General features: G+C 40.1%; 1 protein-coding gene across 7 annotated transcripts in view; it reads left to right on the top strand.

Annotated features, from left to right (window-relative positions):
* LOC140734619 (plasma membrane calcium-transporting ATPase 1-like) overlaps positions 1-16,816 on the top strand; it is a 119,106-nt gene that overhangs the window by 98,225 nt on the left and 4,065 nt on the right. For all 7 annotated transcript variants that reach the window (XM_073058839.1, XM_073058844.1, XM_073058842.1 and 4 more), the window contains exons 15-19: positions 559-665; positions 1,154-1,345; positions 6,652-6,865; positions 9,395-9,606; positions 9,711-9,818. In XM_073058839.1, the coding sequence (XP_072914940.1) occupies positions 559-665; positions 1,154-1,345; positions 6,652-6,865; positions 9,395-9,606; positions 9,711-9,818 (833 nt within the window). The remainder of the gene's footprint in view (positions 1-558; positions 666-1,153; positions 1,346-6,651; positions 6,866-9,394; positions 9,607-9,710; positions 9,819-16,816) is intronic.

Below are 16,816 nucleotides of genomic sequence, written 5' to 3'. Positions count from 1 at the left end.
GATGCAAACAATCCCAAACAGCACTGATTGGGTGAGGTATATTTAACTTCATTCTACATTTTTCCTGCCATTAATCATGTTATTCTTTTCACCATATTTTGGTTATCTTCAATTAACAAAATTTAGTTTCTAAATAATTATAGAAATTGGATAGTTGTCTTGGTTTTTAATGGCAATGTAATTTTGAAGGCTACACCTTATTTAAATAAGGGTATGTAGTCATGGAATTTGAACCTATTAAACTTGGCCTGTTTGCTCAATGAATTCTAACAGGAATTTAAAACATTGATTTGCAAATCTGTTTCTCAAAGGAATAAGTTAAAACTCATGTCATTTGGGACGGGCTAATGAGGGGCAGAGTGAAAAAATCTTGAACAAATTCTAAATATTCCACTACATTGCGCTTAAGACTGATGTAAAATCAAAATGGTGAAACATTTAGCAGACACACATCTATGGAAAGTTAACTTTTCTGGTTTAAGATCCTTTATTAGAATTGAGTGAATGATCAAACCTTTTCACAAGATTAAATATAACTTTCTGTGTTTTCACTTGAAGGCATCATTGACAGTAATGCGTTAGAACAAAGACAGGTGGTAGCAGTCACAGGTGATGGTACAAATGATGGCCCAGCGTTGAAAAAAGCTGATGTTGGATTTGCCATGGTATGTTCCAAAATTGCTGCATTATCAGCTTGTTTCTGATCTTTGTATGTTTGTATGGTATCTTCAAATGAGAGATCTTACATTCTTTTATTAGTGTACAGCGTTAATAATTCAGTGGAAGTCTTACTGTTGGTGATCACAGTATAGCACAAAGTTCAAAGTAAATTTATTATCAAAGTACAAATATGTCACCATATATAACCCTTAGATTCCTTTACTTGTGGGTATTCACAGTAACTGGAAAGAGATACATTAGAATCAATGAAAAACCATACACGAGATAGACAAACAGCCAGTGTGCAAAAAAAAACTGTGTAATTACAAAGAGAAATAATAATAATAAACAAATATGCAATAAATATCGAGAATATGAGTTGCAGAGTTCTTAAGAGTTGGTCTATAGGTTGTGGAATCAGTTCAGTGTTGGGGTGATTGAAGTTATCCCCTCTAGTTCAACTGAAAGTAACTGGTGTTAATTTCCCTCCTAGGGTATTGCTGGAACGGATGTGGCCAAAGAAGCATCGGATATTATTCTAACTGATGATAACTTCTCAAGCATTGTCAAAGCAGTAATGTGGGGCAGAAATGTGTACGACAGTATTTCAAAGTTTCTCCAGTTCCAGCTTACTGTCAATGTTGTAGCAGTGATTGTGGCGTTTACTGGTGCTTGTATTACACAGGTGTGTGGAAATACTGCATAAATATACTGCAAGCCTTTCAAAACTGTTAAAGATTGAAGATTTTACTGATTGCGTATACTGTAAAATTCTAGATTTTCAAAGAATTTATTTTAAATGGCTTACCCTAGAAATACATAGCATTAGAAAGCATGTGAACCATTGCATAGACTCGACTGAGTAGATAAACATCTGCCTTGGACTTGATTAATACTGCTCTTGCATCACCACGAGTGCTCTGGGAAAACTTTTATAACTGGATGTTGGATTTCCTGAGCCATGATTTGTTGATTGTGAGCCTCCACTATTTCTCAGCCTTTCCTCTTGTTTTCTACCCTATCTCAAACATTCCCTTTGTTCTCTCTATCCTGCCCACCCTCCCATCCCTGCAGCTTTTCCCAGTTCTGATGAAGAAAATATCAACCCAAAATATTGACTCTTTCTTTCTGAATGTATCTAGCATTTTGTTTTATTTCTACCTTGCATCTTCCTCTTCAGTATTAACACAGCCTTTGTTGCCACTCGCATTTTGACGTATCTGGCACTGATTCTCATTGAAACGGGGTTGATCCCTGAGTAGAATACAGTTCTGTTGCTGAGGATCCACAGCACTTCATAGAATCCCAGTGCTGAACTTAATCCAATTGTGGGCAAATGGCATCCAGCTTAATGTTCAAAAGTATAAAGATGAAACCATCTCTCTAAGGACTGTGCTGTCATTTTTAATATAAGGCCAGATTAAATATAATGAATATTGATTTCCCCAATTTCCACTGAACTTCTGCCCCTCTGTCCCTATTCTCTCTCCTGGCCTATCAGTTGTTGTACACTCACCCTGGTCGCCAGTTCTTTTTATCGTACTCCATATACTCCATTTGCCCATAACCCATTCATCCCACTGGTTCCCTTCCCCCATTATTTCCATCTGCCTTCCCCATTTCCCTCTCTTATTTTGTCACCTTCCTTTCTTCACAGGTTCCATCATCTTCAACCCTTTGCTTCTACCTATCACTTCCCAGCTTCTGTTGCTGCTTTCACTCTCCCCTCCACCATCTGCCTCTCACTCCCTCATATGGATCCACCTTGTTACATCTCTTCATTCTGCTATTTTACACCAGCTATCTCCCTTTTATCTTTCAGTCCAGATAAAGGAACTAGACCCAAAACATTTACTGTCCATTTCCCTCTCTAGCTGCTGCTTGACCCACTGAGGTCCTTTACCTTTTTGTGAGTTGCTCCAGATCAGAATCAGGTTTATTATCGCTGGCATGTGACATGAAATTTGTTAACTTAACAGCAGCAGTTCAATGCAATACATAATATAGAAGAGAAAAAAATAATAAATAGTAAATCAATTACAGCATAATATTGAATAGATTAGAAAACATGCAAAAAAACAGAAATACTGTATATTTAAAAAAGTGAGGTACTGTCCAAGGGTTCAATGTGCATTTAGGAATCGGATGGCAGAGGGAAAGAAGCTGTTCCTGAATCGCTGAGTGTGAGCCTTCAGGCTTCTGTACTTCCTACCTAATGGTAACAGTGAGAAAAGGACATGTCCTGGGTGCTGGAGGTCCTTAATAATAGACGCTGCCTTTCTGAGACATGCTCCCTGAAGATGCTCTGGGTTCTTTGTAGGCTAGTTCCCAAGATGGACTAGATTTACAACCCTCTGTGGCTTCTTTAGGTCCTGTGCAGTAGCTCCGCAATACCAGTCAGTGATGCAGCCTGTCAGAATGCTGACAATGGTACATCTATTAGAAGTTTTTGATTGTATTTGTTGACATGCCAAATCTCTTCAAACTCCTAATGAAATGTAGGTGCTTCTTGCCCTCTTTATAACTACATCAGTATGTTGGGACCAGGTTAAATCCTCAGAAATCTTGACAACCAGGAACTTGAAACTGCTCACTCTCTCCACTTCTAATCCCTCTATGAGCATCTGCAGTCTTTTGTGTCTCCAGATTAAAGACCTAGGTATAAATTTAAACACAACCTGAGCTCAGTATTTTTTCCATGGACAATTCAATCATTGTAGCAAATATGACAGTTTCACACATGCTTTGAATTTGGCAATGATGCATTAATTATTGATCAAGGACAGGATACATAATACTAAGCAAATTATCCTGACCTGGATAAAGGGCTTAAGTTGCGCAGGCCTGACCCAATTTTGAATGCTTTATTACAATGTATAGCTGATCTGACACATCATCATAAGAGCCCCAAACAGTCCTTCCATGTGAGGCAACACTTCACCTGTGAACCTGTTAGGGTTGTCAACTGTATCCGGTGCTCCCAATGCAGCCTGCTCTACATTGGTGAGACCCGGCGTAGATTGGGGGACCACTTTGTTGAGTGCCTTCACTCTATTTGCAAAGAGCAGAATTTCTTGGTGGCCAACCATTTTAGTTCCTATCCCCATTTCTGTTCCGACATGTTGGCCCACCGCCACCTCTTCTGCTACAATCAGTTTGGAGGAGCAACACCTCATTCTGTCTCAGTAGCCTCCAACCTGATTGCACGTACACCAATTTCCAATCATTTCCCCCCCCCCCACCCCCTTCCCACTTTAATCCCCCACTCTGGCCTCTTACCTCTTCTCCTCACCTGTCCATTCTATCACCTCCCCCTGGTGCCCTTCCTGCCACGGTCCACTCTCCTTTCAGATTTCTTCTTCTCCAGCCCTTTGCCTTTTCCACTCATCACTACACAGCTTCTTACTTTATCCCCTTCCCCCACCCACTTGGCTTCACCGACCACCTTCTAACTTGTCCTCCTTCCCCTCCCTCCCACCTTATTCTGGATTAGTATAAGGTCCTCCTTCCCTTTCTCCACCTTATTCTGGCTTAGTGTAAGATCCTTCCTACCTTTGCAGTCCTGCTGAAGGATTGACTGTTTATTCATTGCCATAGATGCTTCCTGACTGCTGAGCTCCTCCAGCATTTTGTGTGTATTGCTTTGGATTTCCAGCATCAGCAAAATCTTTTGTGTTTCTATCATCATAAGAGTTTTATGGCATGGAAGCAAGCCCCTTGCCCTTTGCTTCTATGCCAGCCATCATGCCTATGTACACTAACACCACTGGCCTGTATTAATGCCTTGCTTATTCAGGTACCTGTCCAGGTGTCATTTGACTATTACTGCTCCTGCTTCAACACCACCTCCTCTGACAGCTGATTCCAGATACCGATTACTCTTTGGGAAAAATTACCCCTCAGCTCTCCTTTAAACCTTTTTCCTCTCACTTTAAACTCATACCATCCAGTTTAGACACACTAACTATTGGGAAACACATTGGCAATCTGCCCCATTTGTATAGTTCTTTTGTCACAGCTCAGCTTGGTCAAGTTGATAGGTGGAAGTGGCAGGGGACTGAGGATAATAGAATCTGATGGAAGAGTAAGGTTGAGTATTGAATAAAAGGAGGAAAGTGGTGAGGTCAGATGGGAACAGTGGGAGAGGGGAAGCAGATGCGACTGATCTATTCAGTATCCATTGTCAGGTCTCTTTGAGCACAGGTCAGGAGCCAGTCTCTTAGATGTACCTGTAACGGGGTGAACTGAGGATAAAGTCCAGTATCTTTTTCACTTGTAGATTCTCCCAAAACCTGCTGCAGGCCCACTAAGGTTGCAGCTCAGTTGATCTTGCAATTTAAACTATGCAGTAGATCAACACTGGAATTGTTTTTGACCAAGATAATTGAAGTAATTTGTCCAGGTGAATCCCAAAGCGAAACAAGATTCATTCTCTTGAGTTACAATTTCCTTCCATAGTGCTGTGTGACAATCTGCTTTTATTAACTTTATCTTGCCACCTATAATTGGGGCTTCCTTAGTTAAATGCATCTTGGTTCAAGCAATAACAGCTTACACAACAATCACTTTCTTGACCCCACTTTGATATTACATAGGTGAATGCACTGCTCGAGTGATGGTGCAGGAGGGAAGGCTTTAGATTTCTGAGGCATTGTTTCTGGTTGCACTTTAGTAGGGTTAGCCAGGATCAATATTATCAGGTATTAAATATTTCACATTGGAAATTACACCAACCTAGGGAAAAGGTGTGGTTTAATTAATGAACTTCAGTATGTTATCATGGTCTTAAGCCAATCTGGGGCATAGCCTGTTGACAACAGCTCGCCGGAGTTCTTGGTCCTGCCCTGTGGCTTCTGCTTTCACCACACAACTTTCGTGTATCGTCTAGGTGAAGATGCTTCCTCTCCCAAGGAAGTGGTCTTTGGAAACTCTGGTGTTTCTGTAGCACTGGATGTCTGCAGGGTGGGGTTGCTCGCCCCATGCCCAACCCTCTCACTTTCGCAGCCAGGATTAGTTGTAATTATTTTGGAGTTGTATCGATGTTTGGTGGTCTTTATTTACCAACATGATGAAGAATTAGAAACAATTTGAGTCAAGCTTAGAAATGGCAGATAGCATCTGTGGAAGGCAGCCAAAAAGTAATTGTACTATTGGGCATGGCATTGAATCAAGAAATCAGATGCATGTATCCCAGAAGGAGTGAATGAATCATTTTTATTCTCATAAGACAGATGATGAATAGTTGAAGAACAAACAAGGGAAAAAGCCATTTTGGGTCCTATTCTTTGCAAATGATCTCGATGTCAAGGGGCCTTTGTGCAAAGAATAGCCATAATATGATGGAATTTTAAATTTAAACCACACTTTCATTTAAACTATGTCACTTTCAAATCCAATAGAAAATCGAGGATCTAGTATGAGAGAAGATTTGGTGTGATTGATTGGAAGCACAAGTTGAAAGTTATGACAGTGGTCAGGCAAAGGTTGGCCTTTAAAGAAATTATGTTTTAAAAAAAATTATTCAGGGCACAAATCTTATACATCCGCAGTATTATATCCCATTCTTGTTTCCCTATCTAAAAATGAATATACTTGCCTCTGGGGTACATGAAGGAAGATTCACAAGATTACTTCTAGCAGGTCAGATTTCCTCCCAAAGCTCAGGCTTCTTGCTATTTTTGACAACTTAGTAAGCCATTTCCTTTGATTTAACACTATCCTTAATTTAATGTCATCAATCACTGATGATTGGGGAAATCTACCAGTACTGAAATCAATATTGTAAAGGTGATTTAAAAAGGATCTGTGTTGCTCATAAGAGAAAGTTGCTGTGACTGATATCTGGTTATTTGCATATGTACTTGTATATTGAAATTTTATAAGTTTCTCTTGGATTACTTCAGTAATTGCACAAATACTGAGGAAAAACAATGCTTGTAAACATTCTATATTTAGCATAATGTAAATTCTATTGGTTCACTGTCTTTTTAGGATTCTCCTTTGAAGGCTGTGCAAATGCTTTGGGTAAATCTAATCATGGATACGTTTGCATCACTTGCTTTGGCCACTGAACCTCCCACAGAAGCATTGTTACTACGGAGGCCTTACGGCAGAAACAAACCACTCATCTCTCGTACTATGATGAAAAATATATTTGGACATGCCATCTATCAACTTGTTATAGTATTTACACTCTTGTTTGTTGGTAAGCAGAGGGCATAAACCGTATATGTTGGGTTTCAAATAAGTCACTTAATTTTTGCATTTTGATTGGTAAGCAGTTCTGATTGCAATTGCAGATTTGTTTTTATTAATACCTAAACTTACTAAAAATCAGTATATTAATTGCTTCTACTTAATTTTAACTGTCCTGATTGGTGCTGAAGTAATTGACTGAAAGCTGATAAATGCATGTGATGGCCTGTATTCTTCCATTTTACTAGTTGTGGAGGTGATAACTGTGATCGATCTAGACTTCCAGGTCTTCCTGGATTTGAGAATGGTCTCAATAGATTAAAAAGTAGTAAATCTAATCCTCATGAAAGAAGGGAGAAAGCAAGCAATGTGTAGAAGTTATTGATACTGGGCACTTAAGTGACGGTTTTTGAGAAGCAATTCATATTTCACAAATCTGTTGGTTTTGACCTGTGACTAGCAAATTAGATAATGGGTAATACTTGAATTTTCAAAATTCAATTGATATAATGATGTAACATTACTACTTAATGGATTTAAAGTAATGACATTAATCAAAGATTTACCATAAGCCAAAAATTAAGCACACGTTTTCAAGTTCATGCGTTCTATTTAGTGGATTGTCACAAACACTGTGTGCTTGGGCCTCATGAGTGATTTAGTTGAGGGAGCCAGGTATAATATATCCATATATCTAAGGCTGCTGTCAATGCTAATTAGGAAAATAAATGCAAGGACAAAGCAAAGGAATGGTAGTTAAATGTCGTGCAACTAATAGAGCTGCTGCCTGAGCTCCAGCAACCTGGCTTCACTCTTGAATTCTGATGGCTGTGCAGAGTTTGCCCATTCTTTTTGTGATGGCAGACTTTGGCTCCTCTAGTTTTTAAAAATGTGCAAGTTATTGGGTAAACTGGCTGCCAAATTGTCTTAGTGTTTAAGTGACCGATAGAATTGGGAGGAGATGTGCTGGAACTTTTGGAAAGCATCAAGTTTGATAAGTCACCGAGACTGGACGGGATGTACCACAGGCTACTATGGGAAGCGAGGGAGGAGATTGCTGAGCCTCTGGCGACATTCTTTGCATCATTAATGAGGACGGGAGAGGTTCCGGAGAATTGGAGGGTTGCGGATATTGTTCCCTTATTCAAGAAAGGGAGTAGAGATAGCCCAGGAAATTATAGACCAGTGAGTCTTACTTCAGTGGTTGGTAAGTCGATGGAAAAGATCCTGAGAGGCAGGATTTATGGACGTTTGGAGAGGCATAATATGATTAGGAATAGTCAGCATAGCTTTGTCAAAGGCAGATCATGCCTTACGAGTCTGATTGAATTTTTTGAGGACATGACTAAACACATTGATGAAGGTAGAGTGGTAGATGTCGTATATATGGATTTCAGCAAGGCGTTTGATAAGGTACCCCATGCAAGGCTTATTGAGAAAGTAAGGAGGGCATCCAAGGGGGGCATTGCTTTGTGGATCCAGAACTGGCTTGCCCACAGAAGGCAAAGAGTGGTTGTAGATGGGTCAAATTCTGCATGGAGGCCGGTGATCAGTGGTGTACCTCAGGGATCTGTTTTGGGACCACTATTCTTTGTGAGTTTTTTATTATATACATGACCTGGATGAGGAAGTGGAGAGATGGGTTAGTAAATTTGCTGATGACACTAAGGTTGGAGGTGTTGTGGATAGTGTGGAAGGCTGTCAGAGGTTACAGCAGGACATCAATAGAATGCAAAATTGGGCTGAGAAGTGGCAGATGGAGTTCAACCCAAGTAAGTGTGAGGTGGTTCATTTTGGTAGGTCAAATATAATGGCAGAATATAGTATTAATGTCAAGACTCTTGGCAGTGTGGAGGATCAGAGGGATCTTGGGGTCCAAGTCCATAGGACGCTCAAAGCTGCTACGCAGGTTGATTCTGTGGTTAAGAATGCATATGGTGCATTGGCCTTCATCAATCGTGGGATTGAGTTTGAGCCGAGAGGTAATGTTGCTGCTTTATAGGAGCCTGGTCAGACCCCACTTGGAGTACTGCTCAATTCTGGTCGCCTCACGTGGAAGGATGTGGAAGCCATAGACAAGATGCAGAGGAAATTTACAAGGATGTTGCCTGAATTGGGGAGCATGCCATGAGAATTAGTTGAGTGAACTCGGCCTTTTCTCCTTGGAGCGACGGAGGATGAGAGTTAACCTGATAGAGGTGTACAAGATAATGAGAAGCATTGATCGTGTGGACAGTCAAAGGCTTTTTCGCAGGGCTGAAATGGCTAGCACAAGGGGTCAGTTTTAAGGTGCTTGGAAGTAGGTACAGAGGAGCTGTCAGGGTTAAGTTTTTTACTCAGAGAGTGGTGGTCGAGGCGGAAACGATAGGGGCTTTTAAGAGATGCCTGGATAGATACATGGAGCATAGAAAAGTAGTGGGCTATGGGTAAGCCTACGTAGTTCTAAGGTAAGGACAAGTTTGGCACAGCTTTGTGGGCCAAAGGGCCTGTATTGTGCTGTAGGTTTTCGATCTTTCTAAATGTGATTTGTTTTTTACAGGGGAAAAAATTTTTGATATTGACAGTGGAAGAAATGCTCCTCTTCAAGCCCCTCCTTCGGAACACTACACAATTGTATTTAATACTTTTGTCTTGATGCAATTGTTTAATGAAGTGAATGCTCGCAAAATTCACGGTGAAAGGAATGTTTTCGATGGAATTTTCAGGAATCCAATATTTTGTACCATTGTACTGGGAACATTTGTGGTACAGGTAAGTTGGTTGGTTGTGACCAGCTATTTGTTACATTTGCTTTTGAATGCTGGGCTAGGTTCTTTGGTTATGTTTAAATTTTTTAATCCATTATTTTTTTTCAGATCCTTATTATTCAATTTGGTGGGAAGCCATTTAGTTGCACTGAACTAACAATTGATCAGTGGTTATGGTGTATTTTTCTAGGAATGGGAACTCTTCTCTGGGGCCAGGTAAGCATTTAAAATTTTGGAACAGTTCTTTATTAACCCAAGTCTTTTGAAGCAAATAATATTGCAGAATTAAACATTCCTAATGTATACAAGCACAAGTCTGCTACCTCTGGAAAGTAAAATTTTTATGGTATTTGAAATGCCATTACCAGACATGGCATTTTCTGCCTTTTTCTTCCCTATGGTTAAAACAAGATTGACCAGCAGGCACACTAGTGGTATCAAATACTGCTTGACAGTACTCAAACTTTCTATACTTCTGTTTGACTCCTAATTTTGTTGAGCATTACTGTGCATCTCCTTTATAGATTTTCATTGGTGTGATTTCACTTTTTTCATCAGTAATGAATGATGGAGATATTTAGTCTGCATGATTTAATTATTAAAGATGTCCACCATATGACCAGCTATCTTGAAGTTCAGTAGTTTCATTTAATATCAGAGAATGTATACAATTTACAACCTGAAGTTCTTGTTTTTCACAGACATCCACAAAAACAGAAGGGTTCCCCAAAGAATGAGTGACAGTAAAATTGTTAGAACCCAAAGTGCCCCCTCCCATGCACAAGCAACAGCAAAGCATCAACCCTTCCCCTCCCCCACTTCAGCAGAAAGCATCTCTACCCACCAAGTAATAGCAAAGCCCCCGAGAAAGACTATGATCTGCAGTACAACAGAAACTAATCGTTCACCATACCACAGCGCTTCCTCTTTCTCCCTCCCTAATAAAGGGGCAGAGAGGGGAGACTAACAAGACCAAAAAAAAACACTTTATGATGTTAAAGTCTGCAGCGTCACTTTTTCCCTTCCAAGTTCTCCAACTCGAGAATCGGCAACAAATTCTCCCCCACCAGCAAAAGAAAAGGAGAGTGATATAGCAATTCTCCTACTATAGAGACCTCTGACAGCTGATCTGCTATTCCAAATATTCCGTTTTCTCCAAGTTGGTGACACTGGCATAGAGCTGGCTCGTCCCTGGGGCCGCAAAGCCTTAGTACCCCGAGGACATGCTGATGTCCTCTAGATGGTGTCCTTGGGATATCAAAAATGGGCTGGTCAGTGAGCCCCAGGAGCAGGAACCATCGCCATAAAGAACCAAAGTTTGAGTGCAGCTGCAGGCCAGGAGCTTCGACAGAACCCAAGTGAAGCAAATTGTCTCAGGGAGCTGGATAAACTGCCAACCTTGTAATAACAAACAATAATTGCTCAGTCTTAGTGATGTTTCATGTAAATGTTATGATGCAATCTGCTTTTCTTTCAGAAGAATAAAATTTGTGTTGAAAATTCCTGGGTTTTCAATCTAATAAAGTTTTAAGTGGATAATGGAAATGATTTCTAAGTGAATGGATAAGCAGGAAATAGCTTTGCAAATAACATAAGCATAAGGAAAATGTTTAAAACTCTTAACATTTTTAGAGTGGGATATTATAATATCAAATAGTCATTGAACGTTAAACCAGGAATGTATTTTTAAAAAAAAGTTTTGTAGGATTTTGGTGCCATTGAAATAGGAAAGGATTAAAAAAAAGCCACAAACTAATTCTCTTTGAAATGGCTGATCTGTCACCTAATTTAAAATCACCACATCTGTATCATATCCTATAATAACTGTTTAGCAAAAATCTATAAATCGCAATATTTTAAATTACTAATTGTGCCTCCTCTGTCATTTGTGAGGATCACAGCTGATCTTACTACCTTTGTGCTTCTCTCCTGTGCTAACCCATACAGAAACATAGAAAACCTACAGCACAATACAGGCCCTTTGGCCCACAATGCTGTGCTGAACATGTACTTACTTTAGAAATTACATAGGGTTACCCATAGCCCTCTATTTTTCTAAGCTCTCTGTACTTATCCAGGAGTCTCTTAAAAGACCCTATTGTATCCGCCTCCACCACAGTTGCCAGCAGACCATTCCACATACGCAGGGCCTTGTGATCTCTATTCTCTTAAAATCTGTTTATCTACCTGGCCTGTATAATACTGTACTTGTTGGATACAAAATGCAAAAAATCACAACTCACTGGATGAATGAAGTCTTTCTCATTCTTCTTGATAGGCCAACCATATCCTTAAACTGGAATTCTTGTTTTAAAATGTCAATTAAACCACATTTATCTTGTTAGTTTCAGCATCTACCTTAGCAAATACCTCAAGAATTATGTTTTAATCAGATTATCTTTATTTTTCTAAACTTGAATAGTCAGCTTGAGCTCTTCTACTATGACAAGCCCACCATCGCTAGTGAATCTTTGCAGCAAACCCTCTTCGTGAGTTTGTCTTGGTATCGACATGGGGTCTGTACACAAAGACTTTGGATGCTGGAAACAGAATATAGAACACAGTACAGATCCTTCGGCCTACTCTAAAATCAATCTAACCCTTTCCTTCTACATAGTTCCCATGTTTCTATCATCTCTGTGCCCTTCTCAAAATTTGTATGTCCCTTTCTACATTCCTATACTTAAATTGCTTTAAATAAAGACCAATACACTGTTTATTTTGTGCTTGCTAAAAATGCATGTTAATTTTAAGTTGTTCTGGGTTATTTAGGTCCCCTGAACACCAAAACCTGTTAATCATTTGCCATTTAAAAAATATTCCACAATATATTCCATTGCCATATCATGACATCACCCTATCTACATCACTCTGAAATCTCTTGTAACCTTTTTATAGCTTCTGACAGTCAGCTTTGTAACATCAGCAAATTTTGGATACGCTGGCCACCCATTTTATTTCCTCTTCCCATTCCGTTATGTCTCCTTCACTGTAGGTTGGGGGAACAACACTTTGTTTTCGTTTGGATAGCTTCTAGCCTGATGGCATGAATATCAATTTCTCAAACTTACGGTAATACCCCACACCACCCTTCACCATTTCCCATCCCTTTTTCCCCTCTCACCTTATCTCTTTGCCCACCCATCAACTTCCTCTGGAGCTCCTCCCCCCCTTCTATGGCCTTCTGTCTCTTTCAGCTATCAACTTCCAAGTTTTTTACTTAATCCCTCCCCCTTCAGGTTTCACCTATCACTTTGTGTTTTTCTTCTCCCCTTCCCCAACCTTTTAAATGTACTCCTCAACTTGTTGTCTCCAGTCCTGCAAAACATCAACAATATTCTTTTCCATAGATGCTGCCTCAGCTGCTGAGTTCCTCCAGAATTTTGTGTGTGTTGCTTGGATTTCCAATATCTGCAGATTTTCTCCTGTTTGTGATTAGATATATTTCACCCGATCCTGTCATTAATATACAAGGCACAATCTCTGTAGCATCCAAAGCCTGCCTCCCACACATAACATGAGCCCTTCTTTCTTAGATTTATCATTATATTACTCCCAGTTAACACACTTTAATTTTTATTAATCTCTGGTGCACCATCTTATTATATCACATGACCTGGTCATCGTGTATATTCTGTTAGCTACAACCAGAACTAAAAATTGTCAAGCGTCATTTCTGTTGCAAATCCATATGGAATTCTGCTCAATACTTAATTTCTAGATGCACATATTAAAAGGAAAGTGTCGATAATCTTTTAAAATTAGGCCAATTAATCTATAGTTCTTTATCCCTCCTCCAATGGGTTACATTTGCAACCATCCAATTTGTGGGAAATCTTCTAGAATCTATAAAATTTAGCAAAATAAACACCAATTAATTGTCTCCATAGTCATCTCCTTCAAAGCCTGAGAGTGGACAAATTCTGAAATTTTCCCTACCTCAGATGCTGCAGTTTTTGGATCACCCTGACCTTTGCCTTTTATCTTATATTAACATATGCTTGGCTTGACAGGCATGACTGTTCAATTTCCTGTTGAATATTATTTTGTTGAAAAAGATTCTATTATTTCTAACTACATTAGTTCTTTAAATTGCCCATCATTTGCCGTCATGCCTTTCAATTTTTTTTCTCAGTCCACTATACCAGTGTCCCATGTCTTCACAGCTTGTTTTATTCATATTTAATGAATTGACTATTTCTTACATCCTTCACGTAGATGAGTAAACATCTTTACATTACGTCTCCATCTAAATGTGCAATTTATAGTAATTTGTAATAAATAGTATTTACAACAGGACAGTCGATATACCATAGGAATACAATTTTATCAGCATGAATGAATCAGTCTGATTGACTGATGGAAGAAGCTGTCCCAGAGCCTGCTAGTCCTGGCTTTTATACTACAGTACTAGCAGCTGGAACAGTTTGTGGTTAGGGTGACTCAGGTCCCTAATGATCCTTCGGGCCCTTTTTACACACCTGTCTCTGTAAATATCATGAATAGTGGGAAATTTCACATCTATAGTCTCTGCAGAGTCCTGCGGTCGAGGCAAGTGATGCAGGCAGTCAGGATGCTTTCAATTGTTCCCCTGTAGAAAGTCCTTAGGATTTGGGGACTTGTGCCAAACTTCTTCACCTGTCTGAGGTGAAAGAGGTGCTGTTGTGCTTTGTTCACCACACAGCCGGTATGTATAGACCACGTGAGATCCTCGGTGATGTGTATGCTGAGGAACTTAAAGGTGTTCACCCTCTCAACTCCAGATTACAACCAGCTCCTTTGTTTTTGCGACACTGAGGGAGAGTTTGTTTTCTTGACACCACTGTGTCAGGGTGATGACTACTTCTCTGTAGGCTGCCTCGTTATTTGAGATAAAGCCAATCAATGTAATATCATCAGCAAATTGGAGCTGTGGGTGGTGACACAGTCATGGATATACAGAGGAAAAAGGAGGGGGTTTAGGAGAGAGCCCTGAGAGGCACCTGTGTTGAGGGGCAGAGGGGCAGAGGTGAGGGAGTTCATTCTTATCACCTGGCGATTTGACAGGAAGTCCAGGATCCAACTGCACAAGACAGGGTCAAGGCCGAGGTCTCTGAGCTTCCTGTCAAGCCAGGAAGGATTACTGGAGGTGTTTAATGCTGATCTGTAGTCCAAGGACAGCATTCTCACATAAGCATCCTTCTGCAGATGTGTAAGGACAGTGTGTAGAGCTGTGGCTATTGCATCATCTGTTGATCGGTTGTGTCGGTAGGTGAATTATAGGTGGTCCAGTGTGGGAGGCAGTATGCTGCAGATGTAGTCCTTGACAAGCCTCTCAAAGCATTTGCTTATTATTGAGGTGAGTGAGACAGGACACTAGTCTTTCAGACATGTTGCCTTGGTCTTTTTAGGTACAGGAACAATGGTGGATATTTTGAAGCTGGAGGGCACTCTACACTGGGAGATTAAAAATGTCTGTAAATACACCTGCAAGTTGTGCTGTGCACATCATGAGTATCTGGCCAGGGATGCCGTCTGGTCCAGCAGCCTTACGACTGTCCACTCATTGGAAACACCTGCGTACTTCAGCCTCAGAGATGACCAAGGTGCAGGTCACTTCGGCGGCTCTCCTCAGGGGCTCAGTGTTGGCGACATCAAACGAAGCGTAAAAATGATTTTGCTCACCTGCGAGAGAGGCAGCAATGTTGGCAGCACCATTGCGCTTAGCTTTGAAGTCTGCGATGGTCTGCAGACCTTTCCATAAGCTGCATGTGTTGGTGGAGAGTTGTGTCTGGATCTTATCCCTGTATTGTCGTTTCGGTGCCTTGATGACTTTGTGTAGATTGTAGCTGCATTTCTTGAGTTCCTGTTAGTTACCAGCAGTGTAAGCTCTGTCTCATGCCATAAGTGTGTTCGCATGGAACTGTTGATCCACTGTTTCTGGTTTGGATAAACCCTGACCGATTTTTGGGGAACAGCATCCTTAATGCACTTCTAGATGAAGCTCATGACCCCATCCGGGAACTTGGAGACATCCTCATCACGAAAGATTTTCCAGTTGACGTCATCTAAAGCAGTCCTGTAGCATGGGGACTGATTGGTTGGACCAACAGTGAACAGTTTTAACTATGGCCACCTCTTGTTTCAGCTTCTGCCTGTACCTTGGCAGCAGAAAGGGGAGTGATCCGACTTCCCAAATGGCAGGCAGAGGTGTAACTGTTGGAAAGAAAAGTAGCAGTGGTCGAGTATGCTATTTTCCCATGTGTTCACCTGGATGTGGTGACAAAACTTTGGAGAAACTTTAGACAGCAACATTCTATTAAAGTCTCTAGCGAGACTTTAAAGACTGTAGTTAGACGGATTAAATCAATTAATTTTATATTTAACACTTAATAGTGATCTCCATGCACTAAGACTTAACTGCCAGATCATCCATCCTTTATTACACAACTCTAGATCTAAAATAGTATATTACTTTGTTTCCTATCATTCTAACCTCAAAATTGTCTTTCGTTAATCCATAATAGATCCTCCACGTATTACCATTCACTTGCAGTCTGTTTGTAGATTAAAGACCCATGTGTGCCCTTTGTTACATGTTTGTTTAATTTCCTGATTATAGTGTGTATTGTGCAAGCAAAACAGCAACTCTTACCAATATTTCTGCCCTTGCTGTTTCTAGGCTCCATCCAGCATCAATTGCTACTAAACAATGCCTTTTAACCTTGCGCCTCTGAACTGGTGGAAGTAGTTTCCATACGCTCAAAATATTTCTTGGAAGTTTCCCTTGTAATGCTCTGAATTGAAGAGAATTCATTAGTTGCGTAATGTCTTCATAATAACCCTGTAGTCTAGACATTGGTAAATTTATATTTAAAAAAACACAATCCAAATGGATCTGGTGATGCACAGAATTCAGACATTTGATTAGGTATAAAGACCAGCACTCTCAGTTTGATTATTTCCTATGCCTCTCTGGCATTTTTAAATTCATATATTTAGATCCTGAAGCCACTGAATGATCCTCACTGCTATTTACCCTGTACCATTGATCTTCATAACTTTTCTTTTTGGAACCAGAATGGATGTCCTCTCATTTGCATTTTGCACGCATTGAAACCATACACCAATACTTGCAATTTAATGTCTCCATGCTGCACATGGAGCTGCTTTACTTGTTGTTATTTGCAAGCATGGGTATCTAGTTTTTCTTTTTGGTAACCCATCAGCTATGA

The sequence above is a fragment of the Hemitrygon akajei genome, chromosome 10 (assembly GCF_048418815.1).
Source record: "Hemitrygon akajei chromosome 10, sHemAka1.3, whole genome shotgun sequence".
Classification (NCBI taxonomy): domain Eukaryota; kingdom Metazoa; phylum Chordata; class Chondrichthyes; order Myliobatiformes; family Dasyatidae; genus Hemitrygon; species Hemitrygon akajei.
This window is presented reverse-complemented; position numbering and strand designations above follow the sequence as displayed.